The following is a 20,123-nucleotide window of genomic DNA, read 5'->3' as shown; positions in this document are numbered from 1 at the left end:
GTCAGTGTGTGAAATTGTTTTACAAAGAATATCTGTTCTGGTTAGGGCTTGTTTTAGAGTTTTTGTTTAGCAAAAATAAAAATATTGCACAAATTTATGTGTATTTATTCACACAAAATATGATTTTGGTAGGTTATATTAAGTTGCTTACATTCTGTTTGTTAGAGATGTGAATATTTCAGTGTCTGGTGATTCGATTCAGAAAACATTTTTAATTCAGAAACCAGTCTAGAAATTCTGTTTAAATTAAATAGACTAAAATACATTTCTTGAGCATTTTAGATCGATTCGGAATTCCTATAACTAGGACTTGCGATTGTTTTTCTACTATTTATTTATTAACTCTGAAACAATGTACAACATACCATTAACCTTTTAAAAGGAGAGGTGCATGGTACATTACAGCAAGAAATGCTAATTTCCACCTGCAGACCCTGGACAGGTTCATGTAATAAAGTATGATTTAACAGATTATGGATCTGTTAAGTCATACTTTCACTAAACTGAAAAGCCAGTTTAGTGATTATTCAAATGTCACCACGACTAAAGAACCAAACAAACTACAAACTAGCAGACATTTGTAAACTAAGATGTTATAAAAGACAAAACAGAAGCTAGTTTTTGAATATATACACTGTATTTTTGTAGGGTATTCATGTTCGTGTGATGTTTTTTTTTTTTTAAACATGAAGTTTTAATCCTCTGGACAACTGAGTGATAATGAGAAGTCTTGTTTCGTAATTTTATTTGTATTGTTTCATAACTAATATTTATCTTATTTTAGGGGGGTGTATTAACAGAAAATTCACATTTTTCATGTTTTTGCACCTCCATTTGTGTTTCTACTGCTTCATTTGTGTTTCTACTGTATTAATAGAAAATTCACATTTTTCATGTTTTTGTACTTCCATTTGTGTTTCTACTGTTTTTAAAACATCCCAAGCGCTTAAAAAAAGACACATATCCACTTTTAGGCAATAATTGAATGTTTTTGGTGTCTAGATAATGACCTGTTTTGAAAACATTCAGAAAGTAACGTCACAAATAAGCAGTCACTTCCCCTTGCCTAGTGATCCCAGCCAAGTCCAGCCCGTTACCTAGCAACCCCAGCGAATTCCAGCCTGTCGCCTAGCAACCCAAGCTGAGTTCCAGAGCGTTTGGTCAGTTGGATTCAGCATAATGGAAGAATAATACTAAGCTAAATTTATTATTTAAGAATAGTGCCAAAACTTCTGTGTTTCCATTTGATCTCTGTCAGATACCCAGTGATTTACCATAAAGAATATTATTTTAAGCGCGCTGTTCCTATGTCATCAGGATTATATGGAATACTTTTACGATCATTATTCTGCAGTGTGTTTTAGCCACTTTAGGCAGGTTAGCCCAAGTCCTGTGTGGTGATTATTTTGTCATCTGGACTCGCTCAGTGAGGTTTGTGCCAAATCTTTTTGGACGTCTATGTTTCTGTGATCGTGTTACTTTTGTAACAAAAATAGTTCCAGCCAGATTGTGAGACCAAACATTGAGCAGATGAAGAAAACAACAGGTCACATCAGGAAGAAAAGAACAAAAACAACAACAAAGCTTATTTTAGAGAACAACAGTACAGAAAGACCTGCTATTTCTACAGAGTGGAACATATTTCATGAACAAAAAAACACAAACCTATCATTTTGTAATTGCTTAACTCTGATATTCATTTATTTTCCTCTTCTCCTCAGAAAACTGTATTTCTGAGTGAAACATGAATATTCAGCTTTTGCAAACATAGTATGTGTTTGTTCCTGCATGGTCCAAGTATCTTGTTTTATGATATTGTGGTTTCTTTTTACAAATCGTTGGAAAGACATGGCTGAATTGCTTTTATTTTTAACAGAAAATTAATATGTTTTTTTAAATGTCTAATGTTTATTCACTTAAGTTTTTAGTTTCAAACTTGGACTTAAGCAATATATTTTCGCTGCTCTTGTTGCGCAGTTAGCTGCTTTACAAACATGCCACTTGTTGCTTTCAAACTGAGATTTTACCAAATTAGAACCTAACTTTTAAACTTTAAGAAATTTGAAACTCTTGTGGACGAAAAAATTGTGCATATAAATATTTTTGCCACCAACATGGCCTCTGTTTCTGTTTTTATGAGCAGGGTAACTCAGGACTGGGCTTCAGTATTGCTGGCGGCACAGATAACCCCCACATTGGAGAGGACCCATCCATCTTTATCACCAAAATCATCCCAGGAGGAGCTGCAGCCCAAAATGGACGACTCAGGTAGAATCATTGCTGTTAAATGTATTTACCATTATGAGTTAACATGCATCAGGACAAATTTTTAAGTAAAGTACCTGATGTACTGTACTTAAATTTTGTATGAAATTTTGAAAAGTAGCTAGCAGAAAGTTAGCCTTTAGAAAATTAGATGTGTCGCAGTCCAATGTGTCACATCTAATTTATTCCCCAGGGAAACATTAACTCCTGGTTGTGTATTTAAATATTTTGGTGTGAGATCTTGCCCGTGTAATAAAAGAAAAATTTATCAGCGGTGATGAAGACGTAAGCAAATAAATAAATAAATAAATTTTGCTGTGCAGGGTGAATGACTGCATAGTCCGGGTGAATGACACCGACGTGAGGGAGGTGACTCACAGCGGGGCGGTGGAGGCGCTGAAGGAGGCGGGAGGACTGGTCCGGCTCTGCATACGACGACGGAGGAGCCTCGCTGAGAGGATCATGGATATTAAGCTGGTCAAAGGTCCAAAAGGTGAGCTATTGCTAGGAACACATCGAACTGGAGTAAACAAACTTTATTGTCTTAGTTTTAAAGCAGTGGTGTCATTCCCATTTTCATTTTGGGCCAAATCCAGATTATGAATTCCCTCAAATGTTATGGAAGAATGTATTTATAAAGTTACCCATTAAAAAAACTGTTAAAATAAATAGCTGTCTTTGCATTACTTCTGAAATTTAAATAATATTAAACATCTTTTCACATTCACTGGAAAATTAACTGTCAGAAATTGTGTTAAAATCAACTTTATTCCCTCATCAAAAACGTACCTGGAGTGTTGCCTTGATTCTTTCATGCATGTTTGAGAAATCCTTTGGTCTCTATGGCAACCATTCAGCTGTGCAAAACACCTGGGTGGACCTAGCTCCACCCTCGAGGATGAAGCTCCTCCCCCAGTCAGCTCCTTCAGACTAGCCAGTGCAATTAGCAAACACCTGTTGAAACTGTGCATCTGCTGAGCTGATTAAAATGTCAAAAGGTTAATAGAGGAGTCATGCTGTGATGACTTCCTGAAGACGGCGTTTCAGAAAGAGTAGATGTTTTTAAAGAGACAGAGGCCCAATTTCAAGGCGCTAAAATACAAAGTGAAATTTCTTTAAAGTCATATTTTTTATAGAAATATGCAGCATTTTTAAAACTGAAGGTTTTGATTGTGCCTGGAAACACAGAACAGGTCATATAATTGAACCTATCATAATACGTCACAAGTAATTGAAGTAACCCACGGGCTTTGAGTTTGACACATCTAATTTAATAATATAAGACCAGATATAAGTCTACAACAAGAAGAAACCCATTATTCTTTTTTGCTCTCACTCATAGCATTCTCTAAAAATATCAGTAGATACCTAAAATAGAAATGTAACATTAGTCGTCCAAATTATCTCATGAGTATTTTTCAACCAAATATAAAAGTAAAATCAGTCAGCTCAGGAAGCAGACAGCTAATTATTAGTTAAAACAGCTTGTGAAACACTACGAGGCAATAATAACAGATATACTTCAAATGTTTAAGTTCCCAGTATTAGCTAAAGTCCGTCAAAATGTATTTAATTAACTTTTTAATAATAAGGAACATTTAGTTGTACCTTGGTGGCATTCATGACCTTTAAATGTTTTCTCTCAGGTTTAGGGTTCAGCATAGCAGGCGGTGTTGGAAACCAGCACGTTCCTGGTGACAACAGCATCTATGTGACCAAAATCATCGAAGGAGGGGCTGCACACAAAGACGGGCGGCTACAAATAGGGGATAAACTTGTTGCTGTAAGAAACGTTTTTTTATTCTTTCTATTGTGTTTTCTCGTTTAGGTTCCAGATTCAGATACAAGTTCACTGTTTTACACCGGCATAAACATTTTATAGCTTCGTTTCTGTGGTGTTTCTGATGTTTAATCATGGTTTTTCCTTCTTTTCTATGAAGGTAAATGCTTCTTGCTTGGAGGAAGTGACTCATGAAGAGGCAGTTGCGGCACTAAAGTCCACTCCGGACGTCGTGTACCTCCGTGTCGCCAAACACAGCTCCCTTTTCATTAATGACAACTTCCCTCCACCCGATGTCACCAACTGTGAGTACAAACCTCACATTCGCTCTGCAAGCTAATGCAAAGTCAGTTTCTTCAAATATCTTTTTAATGCTAGCAAACAGTCTGCATACAGTCATCTTAGGCATCAGTTGTGTTAGTTTTGGGCCTTTAAATTAATTTAAATAATTTTTTCTTTAACAAATTAATGTCAGTAATAGTAATTGTAGTTCAGGGGTCTGTACCCTTTACAATACAAAGAGACATTTTTGCAATTAATCAAACAAAACTAATTTAGTTTTGCACAACCTTGTGAAAAAAGACAACCAATAATTTAGTGATAAATATGTACTAAAGGAAACTTGTAATTTTTAAAGAACCAGATTTTTTTTCTATTTTTTAGGTTTTAAAATAAAGAAAAATAGTACATTTTTCAAAAAGAAGAGGGATATTTTTGAAAGTGTTAAAAACCTCATTGTTTCCAGTCTAATGACAAGAAAACAGATTAAAAGAAATGTTACTGGTTCTCTTAGGGTCATTCTGTTGTGGAAACGCAAAAAAACTATTCCATAAAAATACAAAAAAAAACACTGCATGTTTAATTGGCTCTGTATTTGAACTGCACGTATGATAAAAATTCACTTTTGTAATATTTTTATACTTCCATTTGAGTTTCTGCTGCTTCTAAAAAAAAAAAGCCCAAGCACTTAAAAAACACCTCGTCAGTTTTTAGCATTAAGTTGATGTTTTTTCGTGTGTCTGGAAAATGATGTTTTCATAATGTAACGTCACAATTTAGCTGCCACTGCACCTCTCCTAGTGAAGTCCAGCCCGTTACCTAGCAACCCCAGTGAAGTCCAGCCCGTTACCTAGCAACCCCACCATAGCCCAGCGCCGTTACCTAGCAACTCAAGAACTGAGCAGATGAAAATCTTATCTAAGAATTATTTTGTGTACAAAATGTAATTAAATGTTTTGTTTAGCCCTTAGACATATGCTAACCTGATCAAGGAAGCACAATAGGCCACTTTTTAAAAAAAAATAATTTGTTCTTTAGTCAATGTTATTAAGAGCCAATAAACTGCAACAAGAGCCACTTGTTGTATTTTATTGTGGATTATATATTACAGTATGTACAAAATAATATATGTAATCCTCTCTCATATTTTCTCATGTCTTTTAGAGCATTTGGTTTAATCATGTGGCTGCTGCAAATTTCACTCAAGCTGAAAAAATGTAGCTTTATTGTGAAAAGTCAAACTGATGTTTGAGATGCTAAAGTTTGATTAGCTTTAGCATCTCATCCACTAAAATAACAGGCAAAATGTCTCATGGATAAACATAACAGATTGATATCCAAGGCATAACACATGAAAGTTTCCAAGCAGCCATTTGTAATTGCAGTATAGCTCATGCTATTTCTCCAGAAACTATTGCGGTTCAGTGAACTGTGCAGCTATAGTTGAAACCTTTGCCACACTGGGGCACACTTTTTAGTACTGCTGCCTTGCAGCAAAAGCATAATGGGTTTGCATGTTCTTGGTGTGGTTTCTGGGTCATCCAGCCTCCTGCAGTTCAAAAACGCACCGTCTAGATTCCCCCTGGGTTGTTTGTCGTGTGTAGCTCTGTGTTGTCCTATAATGGACTGGTAACCTGCCCAGGGTGTAAATTTCTCATTATTTATCCACTGGGAGTTTCCACCACTCTCCCAAAACCTTCAAAGGATTAATCACATGTAGAAAATGAAATTCTGGTTTGTGTTTCAACAGGACAATTATCCCAAACCCAAATCGAACTTGTTTTTGGAATAAGTGGAGGGCTACCATTAAACTTCTGGAATGGCCTCATTAATACGTTTTAAAGTTGGTCCGTGCCACAAAACCAACCAGTTTAAGTGATTTATGCCTTTTCCGGTAATAAAAGTGATCAATTATCCTTCAAGAATTATGACAGATTGTTTATCTGCAGTTGCTGTTGCTTAGAGAAACCCGCAATAAATGTTAATTTTGCACTATTTCATTCATTATAATACATAAACTTTGCTCTCGCCACTGAAATTATAAAGAATTCAGGTAGAGCAGAAGTTAAACAAGAAAAGAAAGGAAGGAGCGAAGGTTTGCTCCTACGCATGAAGTCTTTAAGGCTTTGAATAGTGAGGCGTCAGAGTGACTCACCCATGATTCATAAACTTAAAAGCATCCAAGGTGAAAACGTCAAAAGATGGCATGCTGTAAAAAAAAAAAAAAAAAAAGTAAAAATGTGGAAAGTAAGATGGAGTTTGTCAAAAGGCTGGTGTATCTGTAGGATTTAATTAATGAGGTAAATCAGGTAAACTTACAAAGATACTCTTTTGTGTCATGAAGAATGGAGCTGAAGCAGAACCAAACAAGGAGGTGTAGTTAAGGATTTATTATTAATAATAATAATAATAATAATAATAATAATTAATAATAATATCAAGTGATTCTATCTAGAGATTAAATTCTTTTAAATTTAATTATTTTAATGCAGCAGTGAAATCCTACTGATGCCAATGGATTTTTTTAAAGATCATTACACTGCAAAAACACAAAATCGTACTTAGTAATTTTTGTCTAGTTTCTTGCACAAATATCTTAAAAATTAACTTACAAGTAACTATTCAACAAGATATAGAAGCCTGTTTAAGTAAATAATTGATTAATATTACTAAAAAAGTATTAGTTCAATTGGCAGATATTTCACTTAAGACAATTTTTCCATGTTATAAAATAATCAAGGAATAATTTATTAAAACAAGATCCTATATCTTTCTGAAAAGTTACTCGAACATTAGTTTTGTCTTATTTTAAGCGTACAAAAATATTTGGAGTGGAAACTAGACCAAAATATTTTGCTTTTATGAATCTAACTTACCATTAAATATTTGAATTTTTAACTAATATAGGTTGCTTTTTTAATGCAAACTGCAGTAAGCTCCAAAATTATGATGCTTAAAACATTTTTGTTTGATTAAAAAACTATTTGTTTTCCACCAGCATATTCCCCACATCAGGACAACCACGTTAGTCCGTACATGAGTGGGAGCCAGTCCGTAAGCCCCGCCCCTTTGACCACGCCCAGATACTCTCCGCTGCCCAGGAGCCTGACGACAGACGAAGACGTTCCCAGGTGAGAATATTATTGACCCCTTTGACGTGACGTCACGCACTCCAGAACTCCGCCCTCTTCGCCATGACGGACATCAAAACAACCAATGCGCTCCTTTAATTCTAGTCTAAAAACAGATATCTGTAACCTGCACTCATACACGCCATTGAGGTGTGCATTAATTAAATTCCTTCTGAATATCATTGATGGCCACACTCCAGTCTGGTAGGTGGCGGTAAATGCACCTTAAGTTGGTTGCTATCCGCCAATAAAACACAAAAGAAAAAGAAGAAGAAGACGACAACGACGACGACGAAGTAGAAGAAAAAATCATCTGTAACCTAATACCGTTTTTAGTTAGCTTATTTCTCTTTTAAAATGATCACAGGTTGCTGCGCGGCCGCCTGCACAAACAGACAACAATGCAAACCAAACTTATCATTTTATTGTATAACTTTTGATGAGGATAGATACGGCGGCGATGGAGAGCAGCCGTCAATCATAATGACTGGCAGCCGTCGGTTTAATCGCAGATTTAATGAGAACTCTTTTTACACGGTAAGAAGACTAACGTTCATATACTTTACAAGTAAGTATGGTTAGAAATATAGGGAGAAGGTACGCGTCTAACCGTAACCATGGAGACTGTGCCGTACCGTCATGTAGCCTAGCATGTATGGAAAAAACTGGTTAGCATCTCGTCTTCTATAAGTTTTAATGCAGCTCCGATGTAAAAGGAAACGCTGTTTATGACATAGTGATATAAATCACATGGTATGAATTCAGGTAAAGTCGGTAATTTCATGAACACATCAGGAGAGAGGAGGCACGGGTCAGTTTCTAAGCTAGCTGTTTCCAATTTTTGTAAATACCGCCGTCTATGAGCCCCAATTTGTATGGTCACATACAAATTAGCTCGACTCGAACAGGTAGAAGCCACAAATAACCTGGCAAAAACAACTTTGGAAAACAATTTAAGTTGCTCTGTTCAATACACCCGTCCCAAACGTCCGACGTCCGTCATTGCGCCTCGAATGGTTAAGTGACGTAGTTGCAGAGGGTGAATACTCCCTCTGGACAATTAATATCTATATTTTCAATCTATCTGTTTCTCTTTCGGGTTTGTTTATTATCCTTCTCAGAGATTTATTCTGACCCAAGAGCCTTTTTTTTTTATCCAGTTATGACTTGTTGAGGTTCCCATATGAACTGAGTGACCTCTATCATTTTCTTCCCACTCTGCAGCTGCTTGTGTGTGTTGTTAGCAGTGAAAGGCAGATGGCTGTGTGAATTTTAGTCCGGCGTGTAAACTCAGGTCACATATGTGCTCATATACACACAAACACACTCAGATTTCCTCCCAGTGCTGCTCCACTGTCTTTAATCCATTTTAATGGAGGGATTAAAGCCCATCCAGTCCTCGTCACTCCACTGGCATCACTGTGGTTACCAGAAAATGACTCATTTCGTCACAAACCTTTGGGCCAATGAGCGAGCGTCCACTATAATAAATCTGATAAGACCCAGACTGAACGCAGGATGGTCATTTTCTCTAGTTTTTTCTCTAGTTGCTATTTTGCTTTTCTCTAGTTGCTATTTTCTCACAGTAGTCATGTAAATTTAACAAATTGTCTACTTAAATCTATTTTTGTACCTTTAATCCGTCTCTAACCACTTTTAGATTGAAACATTTAATACTTAATTACTAGTAATATTTTCCCAGTTCTGTATTTTATTACTATTTCATGCAATATCCATAAAAACTAGTTATGAAGACATATGTTTTTGATGTTGCTATGTTTTTATTCAGAGTTAAAACCAGGGTTAGTAAGCTTGTTATCCAGCTAAAGTAAATTTTAAAAAAAAGAGGTAATGTGCATTGTTCGGGATTTTTATCAATATTTAGGAATTATTTACTTAAACCAACCTCATATATCTTTCTGAAAAATTACTTGCACTTTATTTTTGTCTTATTTCAAATGTACCAAGATATTTACGATTACCAAAATGCATTTATTATCATGACAAATGATACATTTCTTATCAAGATAAGATTTTGATATATTGTTGTCACAGTAAGTTCCAACTAATAATGCTTTAAACCTTCCAAAAGTGCCCATGTTGTTATATTTTACCTTTTTTCTCAACTGTATGTTCAATAAATGTGTTTCAATAAATATCAGTGCATTTGAAAATATGCAGGGATGCAAAATATATCGGCACCAACATTGGTACCGGCCGATATTAGTCATTTTTTTAACATAACGCTATCGGTCCAATAAATAAAACTGGGCCAATATGAATAACTAATATTTAATTTTATCTGTTTCTGATTGGGTTGAACCCCAAAGATGTCAAAATCGCTGTGAAATATTTGTAACATCCGTAAATATCAGTTATCGACCATAAAATCTGTAAATATTACAAACTGGATATCGATACCGGCCCAAATTTTTGTATTGGTGCGTCCCAAAAAATATGATTTACTGAAGCTAGTGTGTATTTTAGTGATACAAATTAAGCTTCTAGATGTGACTGGTGTCCTAAAGAAGAGTATTGCAAAGGGAAGGCAGGGGTGTCCAAACGTTTTGCCTAAAAAGCAAAATTGAAATGGACAATATTTGAATAAAGAAAATTAGTCAAAGGAATCTGTACATCATTGTGAATTTTAAATAAGAACAGGGTTTTGCACAGTTTTAAACAACAGGTAAATATTTTTGTGGGGGGCGGGGGAGTTTACTGGCCTAGATTTTGTTTTAAAACATTAATTACATAAAAATACTTTGTGTAATATCAAAATTAGCCGTGTATGTAAGAATACTGGTCAGTTGTAGGAGCTGCTAAAAACTGAGAAAGTGTTATCCTGACATCTGCTGGTGAATGTAATGCATAACCTCAAAGTGAAATTCTTCCTCCATCTGAAATATTCCATCACCATCACATCACTTATCATCATCTGATATGTCATCCTACACACTGTTTTCATTTGTTTCACCTCTGCTCTGTGGTTTGTGTTTCTCTTAGAGAACCCAGGCGAGTGGTTCTGCAGAGGGGATCCACGGGTCTCGGCTTCAACATCGTTGGAGGGGAGGATGGTGAGGGGATCTTCATCTCCTTCATCCTGGCTGGAGGTCCAGCCGATCTGTGTGGAGAGCTCCGAAAAGGAGACCGCATCCTGTCGGTACGAACTAAAATCTCTTCCAGGACGGTTTTGGTCTCCATTACGATTAATAATTGCAACAATTTTACTTCTTTTACTACTAAGCTTACATGCACACTGCAAAAGTATAAAATCTTACCAAGTACTTTTGGTCTCGTTTCTAGTGCAAATATCTTGGTGCACATAAAATAGGACAGAACTAACTTACAAGTAACTTTACAGGTTGTTTTAACTCAATAATTTCTTATTGAGGAAAAAGTACTAGCTTCACTGACAGATAATTAATACTTCACTGATTGAAGATTTTTCTTTTCTTTTTTGGTAAATTGCTGCAGCTGAAATTAAGGATGTCTTGGTTTTCATTCATATTATTAGTTTTTGGTATTTTCTGCCAATTTTATAATTGTCTTATTATTTTTACCAAACTTAATTTTATTTTCTGTTTCATCATTTATCTACCTGTGATGATTGTTGTGAAGCACTTTGGTCAGCTGAGGTTGTTGTAAATGTGCTATAGAAATAAACTTTGATTTGACTTGATGTTATAAGTGAAATAATCTGCCTATTGAACATCACTGCAAAAACCAAACTCTTACCAATTGTTTTTATTCTATTTTCTAGAGCAAATATATTATTAGACTTGAAATAAGACAAAACTAACTCTTATTTAACTTTTCAGGAAGATATATGAGCTTGTTTTAAGTCAATAATTCCTTAATATTGATGAAAAAAATGCTAGTTCTCCTTGCAGTTTTAATATACAGCAACAACACGCTAGCTAACTTTAAGATGGCAGCAAAGAATGCGGGTAGCCATGGCAACCAGTGACAGTTTAAAGACCATTTTAGTTATAACAAGTCATGTTTTCCGTGTTATAAGTTAAATAATCTGCTTATTTTACAAGTGAAATAAGCTGCCAAATTGACAATCATTAGTAACAATTTTGTATGACAACTTACCTTATCAAGCTGTGATAAACAGCTGCAGCGTACGACGCCGGCTAACTTTAAAACGGCAGCATACGATGCGGGTAACCATGGCAACCAGTGACAGTTTTAAAGGCCAGAATTCCATTTTAAAACCTGCAGGATTCCTCTTTTAGATGTATTTTAAATGTCTAGAGAAATCTGGAAAAAAAAATAAAAAATTGGAGCATTCTAACCAACTGCAGCCTGTTTGGCTGTGTGAGTTGAGGCAGGCTGGCCTGGTTGTTTGTTGAAGTCATATTTTCTGGAGTGTGGGAGTTGAAGCTTCAAATGAAAAATGGTTTTAATTTTTTTAAGAAGGGATTCAAGATTAATATAATCCCCAGACTGCAGAGGTGCTTAATATCCCTATAGAGTTACGTTATTATTTATTCATGCAAGAGCACTCTGGAGAATAATTTTGATGTATTAAACACACAGATGCTAGCCGGACGCACTGACCCACTAAGATGCACTTTGAATATTAGGATCTGGGCTCAAAGAGTTTTGTGTTTGTATGTGCAGGTGAACGGGGTGGACCTGTCCAGTGCAACACATGAGCAGGCAGCTGCAGCTCTAAAGAATGCTGGGCAAACAGTGACTATTGTAGCTCAGTACAGACCTGAGGGTAAGTAGAAGAGATGTGAGAAACTGTAAAACTTTAAATCACGTTCTGATGAAGAAGAGTTGAATGCTAAATAATTAGAAATATCTTAGAACTATCTGTACCTGTCTTTTCTTGGGTAAACCTTCCACAGAAATGTTACATTTCAAATTCTTAAATAAAATATTTAGTCAGAGGTAGAATTCCTATTTTAAAGAGTAAAGGTAAGGAGAAACATTAGTGCCATGTTTGTGCCATTTTTGGATTAAAAATTTGGATTTGCTTTGGGAATATTACAGTCATGTTCATTGGTACTATTTTTAAACAAATGCACAAAATGCTGAATTTATATCTGAAAAGATCCCCATTAATAAAATTAAATAAAATACTCTTTCAGCACCTACATTTTCATCACAAATATGCACAAAATTGTGTCAATATTCCACTTTTTCAGAATTACATAATTTTGCGATTGCCATATTTCCATTAAATAAGGAATAATGTGAATAATGTGTTTACACAATAAGTCATTAAAAAACCTGCCACGCCACGGCACTCCATCTACTTCCTGTCGTCTTCTTGTTCCTGGTTTGTACCAGTGGTAACATCCCGTTGCAGTGTTTCTGTTGCAGTTTTTCAAAATAAATTTACAGTTTTATTTTGTTTCTAAGCCTCATCTTGACTCTTGCTCTAGATTTCTGCAACTTGAACACAACTGAACTTTTGGCTTCTCAATCTCAATCCTGTCCATTTTTTTTCAGACTCTTCTAACCAATTTAACTTAACTTTGCCAATTATCTGTCCATGATAAATAGTCAAATCGATTGATATTTTTGCCAAAAGCTTGTAGATGGATTTAAAAAATAGGTAGCACTTTATTTGAAGGGGTGTGCATAAGACTGACATGACACTGTCAAAAACATGGCATAACTCCTGTCATGACCATAAAGAAGTCTTTATGAATGTTTATGACGGTTGTCATGAAGTGTCATTTGGTAAATAATGACACTTTTAATGCAAAGTTGCTCTAAAAGTTGCATTGAAAGTCCATTAAAAGTGCCAACTTTTCATTAAATTATCATAATTTACAAAATCATGCAAAGTTGGCACTTTTAATGGACTTTTAATGCAATTTTTAGAGCAACTTTGCATTAAAAGTGTCATTATTTACTGAATGACACTTCATGACAACTGTCATAAACATTCATAAAGACTTCGTGACAGATGTTATGTCATGTTTATGACAGTGTTATGTCAGTCTTATGCACACGCCTTCAAATAAAGTGTTACCAAAAATATTCTGTAGTTTCTCATAAGCTTTCTAACCAATGTTTGAGATTTCAACAGAAGATGAAAACACATCCAAAAGTAAAATCTTTGGTTGCTCTTGCTACATTTAGTTGTTGAAGATGGGCTCAACAACTAAATGTTGTTTAGTGTAACAGAAGGTGTAACCTTGGAAACCAGGTTGTAAATAATGAGTGGTTTAGGGTGGTCGATCACACTGTTGTAAATCAATTTACAAATGGACACACACAGAGACATTTTCACCACATTTGTCCCTGTGATCCCTGGTTTAGTGCTGGAATGTCTCTTCTGGAGGAAGATGTGTGTTTGATATGTTTGTGTGAGGCCATAATGAGATATTCAGCCAGAGAAGCCAGAGCTTGTTGTAACAAAGGCGCCACACAGGATTGCTGGTTCTCTCTCTGTTTGCTCAAGTTCACCTCTTGACCAGTATTGTCACAAAATTTAACAATTTTATTCATATTTATTGATGTGATTGAAAGGAATAATATTAACATTACCAGTTTTTGTTCTCAATCTCATATTTAGCTATGATTTAAGAGCCTGATGTGTTTGAAATTAAACAAGTCAGAGTGCTTTTGTTGTAAGCCACTTTGATTTTCACTTTGATCTCAGTGCTGCATCTGTTGTTTGATGCCGTTTGAAAAGTTTCTAACTTTCATACATTTTCAACTTTACATCATTCTTTGCCATCGGCCTTCAAATGCAGCTTACTTTACTTCAGGAGTTTTCACTTATGTCACCATAATAAATGCTCATGTGAATGCATAACATCATGGATTAAGCTGAGTATTAAAACATTACTATGAAGACGTTTTGTTATCTATTTTTTCATATGTTGGGCTAGTAATTATTTCAGAATAACATTTCAAAGCCTCAAAAGCCAGAGTGAACAGTCCAATACCAGCAAGGGCTAAGGTTGTAAATACCTGTACTACCAAATATAAATGCAAACAATTAATTAACTTACAATTAATTTATGGCTTATTAGATTAAAATTAGTTACAGTCGATTAACTAATAATATCCACTTAGACCTTCTTTCACTGTTGTAGTTTGGCCTCCGTCCAGCAGAGGGCACCACTTAAACTGAGTCGTTGATATAGAATTAAAGATGGCGACTGAGTCGTACCAGAACAGGAAAGAGAAACGGTCCAAATGGAGTCCGATGTGGGATGAAAAATGAACTTTATTCGGTTCTGTTTTGAAAGGTGAGGATGATGTGGCAGAAAAGCAGAGAGGTCAATGCAGAAAAAACATGATGGAAAAACATGAGGAAGCTTATTGATTGATCATTAGTCAATCGATCAGATGAATCCACTTTACATTAACTCTTTAATACAGGTTGGAACTTTGATTTAAGCTGCACATTTCTGTGTGTGTGTCTTTTCTTTTTTATTAGGATTTAGGTTAATGAAGAGTTCCTGCAAGTGAGCGAGAAACTGTCAGTTATAAATATTGTATGAAATGCTAACAAGAATAAAAGATAAAAAGAAGCCTCATCCAGCATATCTCATGCAAAAACAATCACTGGAGTAATAATTAACAACAAGATGCCATGCAGGTATAAAACAGAGCAAATTACATCAACTAACAATGCTCCAAATTGCTTAATTAAGGAAATGTCATGTGAGTTTATGGTAAGAATCCTAAGGAGATTATCTGCTGATATCGATTTAATACTGCAGATTAGTAAATATGTGGATATTTTGTGTTTTCTGGATAACTTGAAGGTTGAACTGTCTTCAAAAACGGTTTACTGCCAAACAAAACTTACATCTTTTCAAAAACATGACTCGGTTATAAAGCTCTCTCTGCATTACTGGAAATCTGCAAATAAAATAAAATCCTCCAGCTTGTAGTACAGAAATGTTTGCACACATTTTAACAGAATCACAGTATAAGCTTTTTTCTACAATAAATATTTCAAATAAACAGATTTTTCCAACTTATAAGTGTCTGGTTTGAGACTCACAGTCACAGCTTGATAACTTTGCCTAAAACTTGTTCAGTTTCATGGTATGAAGGCAAAAAATTAAAGCAAAAACATATAATGTAATCGTATTGCTTTAATTTGAAACCAAGAAGGAAAATGTACCATATTGTTAATTTAATTTATGTTGTTTACTTGTTGTTGTTTTGATTTTTATGCCTTAGTTAAGCTAGCTTCAGTGTGGTTAATTTTCTGACTGATCTGGTTGAATTGGGGGTAAAATTGGTCAATTTCTCTAATAATTTGTTAGAATTTGACAAAAGTATTTAGTAATATCTACTGCAGATGATTTTCCAGTTTAATCAGTGAGTGTGTGATAAATGTAGCTGCAGTATAAAAATAGAGTTTTGAACAGTTGTCTGAACAGATGGTTGTGCTGCTGATCGCTGGGAGAAAACATGCTTGTTTTCTGCTTAAAATCTGCAAAATGTGAGTCATTTAAAGTCAGAAAAATCATGTCAGACTGTGACTACGGGCCTGGACCTGAACCTGATGAGATTTTAACAAAATAATCTTAAACACGTCAGCACCAAGTGACTTTTAAAATAAACTCATTTGTTGCAGTTTATTAAAATTAAAGTTTTAAATACTAAATAATTGCAGTGGAGTTCTTGTAATATCAATCAGCCAATTCTCAAAATGAATTTTCATCTCGCTCCCTCTTACACAGCGATTCTCTAAAGCTAATGTTGATGAAGCAGATGAGTGTGTGTGTGTGTGTGTGTGTGTGTGTGCGTGTGCGTGTGTGTGTCTGCGTCGTGACACTCCTACAGTCTTTCCTTGTGACTGTCCAATGAACTCTGCATCAAACCTTCTGGCCACGCTGCGTTTTGGTTCAGCTCCTCGCTGGCGCCTCCTCATCTGAGGTCCATGTTTGTCCCATTCCCATGGCGCCGGCGTGCCGCTCTCCCTCTGTTTCACACGCAGCTCTTGCCAAAAAGACAGGAGCTCATAACAACCTCCAGCAGCAGGAGAGGAAAAGTGTCTGTGTGTGCAGGTCTCCTCCTGTTATTGGTATTAAATATGGAGCTGCAGCCAAACACAGAAAAGCACAACACAGCTAAATATGGTGTGTGTGTGTGTGTGTGTGTGTGTGTGTGTGTGTGTGTGTGTGTGTGTGTGTGTGTGTGTGTGTACAGATAGATAGATAGATATAATGTAAAAAGATACAGGGAGTGAAAAATGGCTGATTTCAGCATCAGATGTAGATTTGTTTGTGTGTAAAATTATTTCATAGTAAGTTAGCGTCCTGAATGTGTTTATTGTAGCTATGAGCAAGTATAAATACTAAACATGCACTGATAAGAAAATTTGGGCCGATATCTAATATTTCTGTTATAGCCAATAACCAATATTTACCATTATTATATATAGTTCACTACCAGTTTCACACCTTCGGTGGGGAAAACAACCAGATAAACAGAGAAAAACAGATAAAAATAAATATCGGTTGTTCATATCAGCCCAGTTTTACTTATCAAACCGATGGTGATATGTAAAAAAAAAAGACTAATATTGGCTGATACCGATGTTGGTGTCGATACATCGTGCATCCCTAAAAAATACACCCTTGTGTTTAAAGTGTGTCCAAATGTAATACGCATACTAAAAAAATAACATCAACATTAGGTCTGAACTGATAATTACTTTAGTAATTTATTATTCTGACAGTTAATCAGATTTAAAAATATTGTCTTATTTTGCAGATTTCTCATTTAACCACTCAAGTTTTTGTTTTAGAAATACATTAAAATATTAATAAATAAGAAATTCCTTTTATAAATACAAAAATAAAAATATTCTACCTTGAAATGCAACAATAGTTCCACAAAATATTGTGATAAAATTTTAAATCCATATCGCCCAGCCCTTCGCTGAACTATTACCTTCCCACTGCAGACCTTAATGTTCAGGTTTTCTTTCTTTTCTTTTTGTTTTTTGTTTGGTCGTTCACACTTGTATGTGAACTGTGAACGACCTGAAAGTGTCCCGCATGCACAGTAGAGGGCGCAATAACGTCACACTAGAGAGCCTCCTCAGTGTTTTGCCAACCGCCATAAAAAAGAAGAAGAAGAAGTGCTCAGTGTTTCCAGAAGTAAACATGGATGCTAGTGTGGAGCATATCTTATGATTCTGAGAAGTTGTTATCCGACCGGAGCAGCGCATTAACAACTCAATCCTTTACAGTCCACCATGGTTGGTGTTTGCCTTCCCGGTTACACGTATCAAGACGCAGAACAGTGACGTTTGTCGAGTATCAGTGACATTCAGGTCAGATGAATGCGATCTGATTCAGGTCGCATTTGAAAAGATTGTATCGGATTTCCAAGTGGCCTGGGTCACATTCGGAAAAATGCTTACCTGTGTTGTTCAGACTGTCATGAAAAGATCACATACGGGTTGCAACGGGCACGTTAGCCGTTTGTTTAGCGTTGCCTTGGTTACCTAGAAGTTCGCAAGTCTCTGTTTATCCGTGATCAAACATGTTTGTCCTTTAAGATGTGTCAGTTTTCTGTAAGATGTTTGTTACAGTTTATGTAGGTTTGAGTCAAAATAATTTGTTTGTAATAACAGTGAAGCTGAAGCAGACTGAAAGCTAGATTTACCAGTTTAAAGCAAAAAAAAAAAATCAATAATTATCGATATCGACTGATATGAAAAGCTTATGTTGTGATATGTTTTTCAGCCATATTGTCACTTCAAGCATTAAAAAATCCCACATATAACGCTGTAGGTCCAACATTACCGTTTCAGCACCATGGACAGCACCGTGGATTGTTTTTTTTTTTTCTCTTCACTGCATTTTATAAACACACAGTCTTCATACACCAATAACATCCAACACATTTAACAAGAAAGGATGGAGAGAGGAGAATGTAACCGATTGAAAAGGTCTGAAACTGAAATCCTCAGCTAAATTTTATTTTTTTTAAGACCTCTGTGTTCCCGTCTCGTTTCCGTTTCATCGGGTTTCTGGTACCGCTGCTGTTTGTGTTGATTACACGAACATCTTGTTTGCAAAATAAGCACTAAATGTTCCAGAAAGGGCTGACCTTTGGGTTTCATATTCTCCCACATTATTAAGTTTCCTCATGTTCATCTGTTACACAGAAGTTTTTATTCGGTGGGATTACACACTGCTGTCAACACACACGCACGCACACGCACACACACACACACACACACACACACACACACACATGTTTGTCTGGCTATCTTTGTGGGGACTTTCCATTGACTTCCATTCATTTATACAGCCTAAACCTTATCCTTACCCTTTTCCTAACCCTACCCATCACATACCTAACCCTAACCAACCAAAACTCAATTCATACCTTAGTCCTAACTCTGACCCCTGACTCAAAAACAGGGTTTCCCCTCGTGGGGACCAGGCTCCGGTCCCCACAAGGAGCAATTGGTCCCCACAACGTAATATATGTCAGGAAAATCGTCCCCACAAGGTATTACAAACAAACGCACACACACACACACACAGAGGCGGTTTCTGTCAGCAGTAATACTGAGGTGATGCACAGAGGATTATTCACTCCTGTTAGCCTACTTATTAAACTTTGCATGTGTGCGCTGTGCGTTTGTTGTCATTTGGTGGATTAGCAGCTTCTCTGTGTTTTGGCTTTTAAATGTAAGTCGTAGAAAAACTGTTGACTAAATACTCGCTCTCCTGCCTCCTCTTGCTCGTCTCTTGAACGTGTTCCTCTTCTCCACCTGTCAGCTCCTCTTCTTCTCCCCAGTTCTTCTGCCGTCTGCGGTAATGGTCTGACTCACCGCCCACACAAATGTGATCTCAGGGATTTCAGGCATCCGTTGTAGTGGGTAGATGACTGATTTGAGATTTGCTGTGTGACGCAAATCACCGTTTTGACTCTGCAACTTGATTCCAGCATATAGAGATGAGATTTAGTCTCTGTTTTTCGCTTTTCTTTTCTCATCTCTTTTGCAACTTGATCATTCTAATCAATACCTGCATAGAATGCTCTACTCTTTAATTATTGATGAGCCTCAGTGCCAGCACTGTTATTTTTAGAACCTGGACCTTATATTCCCCGATGTATGTTATGATATATAGGACTGACTTAAAAGGAGATTTTGTGTGTTTTTTTGGAAGCAAGAAACTAAAATTGAACATTTTATTGAATGTTTTTGACATTAATTAATTAATTAATTAATTGGAAAGTATGTAAACAAATTTAGTATTTTCCTGTATAATGAAGTTTTAGGGAGGTAAACATGCTGGAATTATTTATATTTTACAAATCTTGGTAAAGGAGAAATTACATCCTATGTATATTGTTATATATATGTGCAGTTAAAATCAAAAGTTTACATACATCGAATAAAATGACTTAAACTTTTTTGTTTTAGGTCAGTTAGAATTGCTAAAATTATTTCTATTTGATAAAGGCCATAATAATGAGAATTATTATGATTAATTATGTCTTTAAATCAGATGTTTACATACATTTTCTGCGTATTCTAAGATCTTACAACAGCTAAAATCTGACGCTGCTTCTTTTGTTTACATTTTCTGAAGTTGGAAGTTGCTCCCTGTCTTCTTCTGACGTTTTTATGTCACTTCTTTCTGTGGTTCTTGGTGCAGCGCCTCCACAGGCGAGGAGGGGAATAGGTTGTTCAGTCAGTT

At 35.8% G+C, this 20,123-nt stretch overlaps 1 protein-coding gene across 10 annotated transcripts in view; it reads left to right on the top strand.

Moving 5' to 3' along the window:
• Positions 1-20,123, top strand: part of LOC103129486 (discs large homolog 1-like protein) — a 119,551-nt gene that overhangs the window by 76,537 nt on the left and 22,891 nt on the right. For all 10 annotated transcript variants that reach the window (XM_016665127.1, XM_016665125.1, XM_016665126.1 and 7 more), the window contains 7 exons: positions 2,144-2,268; positions 2,589-2,758; positions 3,912-4,048; positions 4,206-4,350; positions 7,323-7,455; positions 10,459-10,615; positions 12,085-12,187. In XM_016665127.1, coding sequence (XP_016520613.1) covers positions 2,144-2,268; positions 2,589-2,758; positions 3,912-4,048; positions 4,206-4,350; positions 7,323-7,455; positions 10,459-10,615; positions 12,085-12,187 — 970 coding nt within the window. The remainder of the gene's footprint in view (positions 1-2,143; positions 2,269-2,588; positions 2,759-3,911; positions 4,049-4,205; positions 4,351-7,322; positions 7,456-10,458; positions 10,616-12,084; positions 12,188-20,123) is intronic.

The sequence above is a fragment of the Poecilia formosa genome, unplaced genomic scaffold (genome assembly GCF_000485575.1).
Source record: "Poecilia formosa unplaced genomic scaffold, Poecilia_formosa-5.1.2 Scaffold549, whole genome shotgun sequence".
Taxonomy (NCBI): Eukaryota; Metazoa; Chordata; class Actinopteri; order Cyprinodontiformes; family Poeciliidae; genus Poecilia; species Poecilia formosa.
Note: the sequence above shows the minus strand (reverse complement) of the source record. Positions and strands in the feature narration are given on the sequence as shown.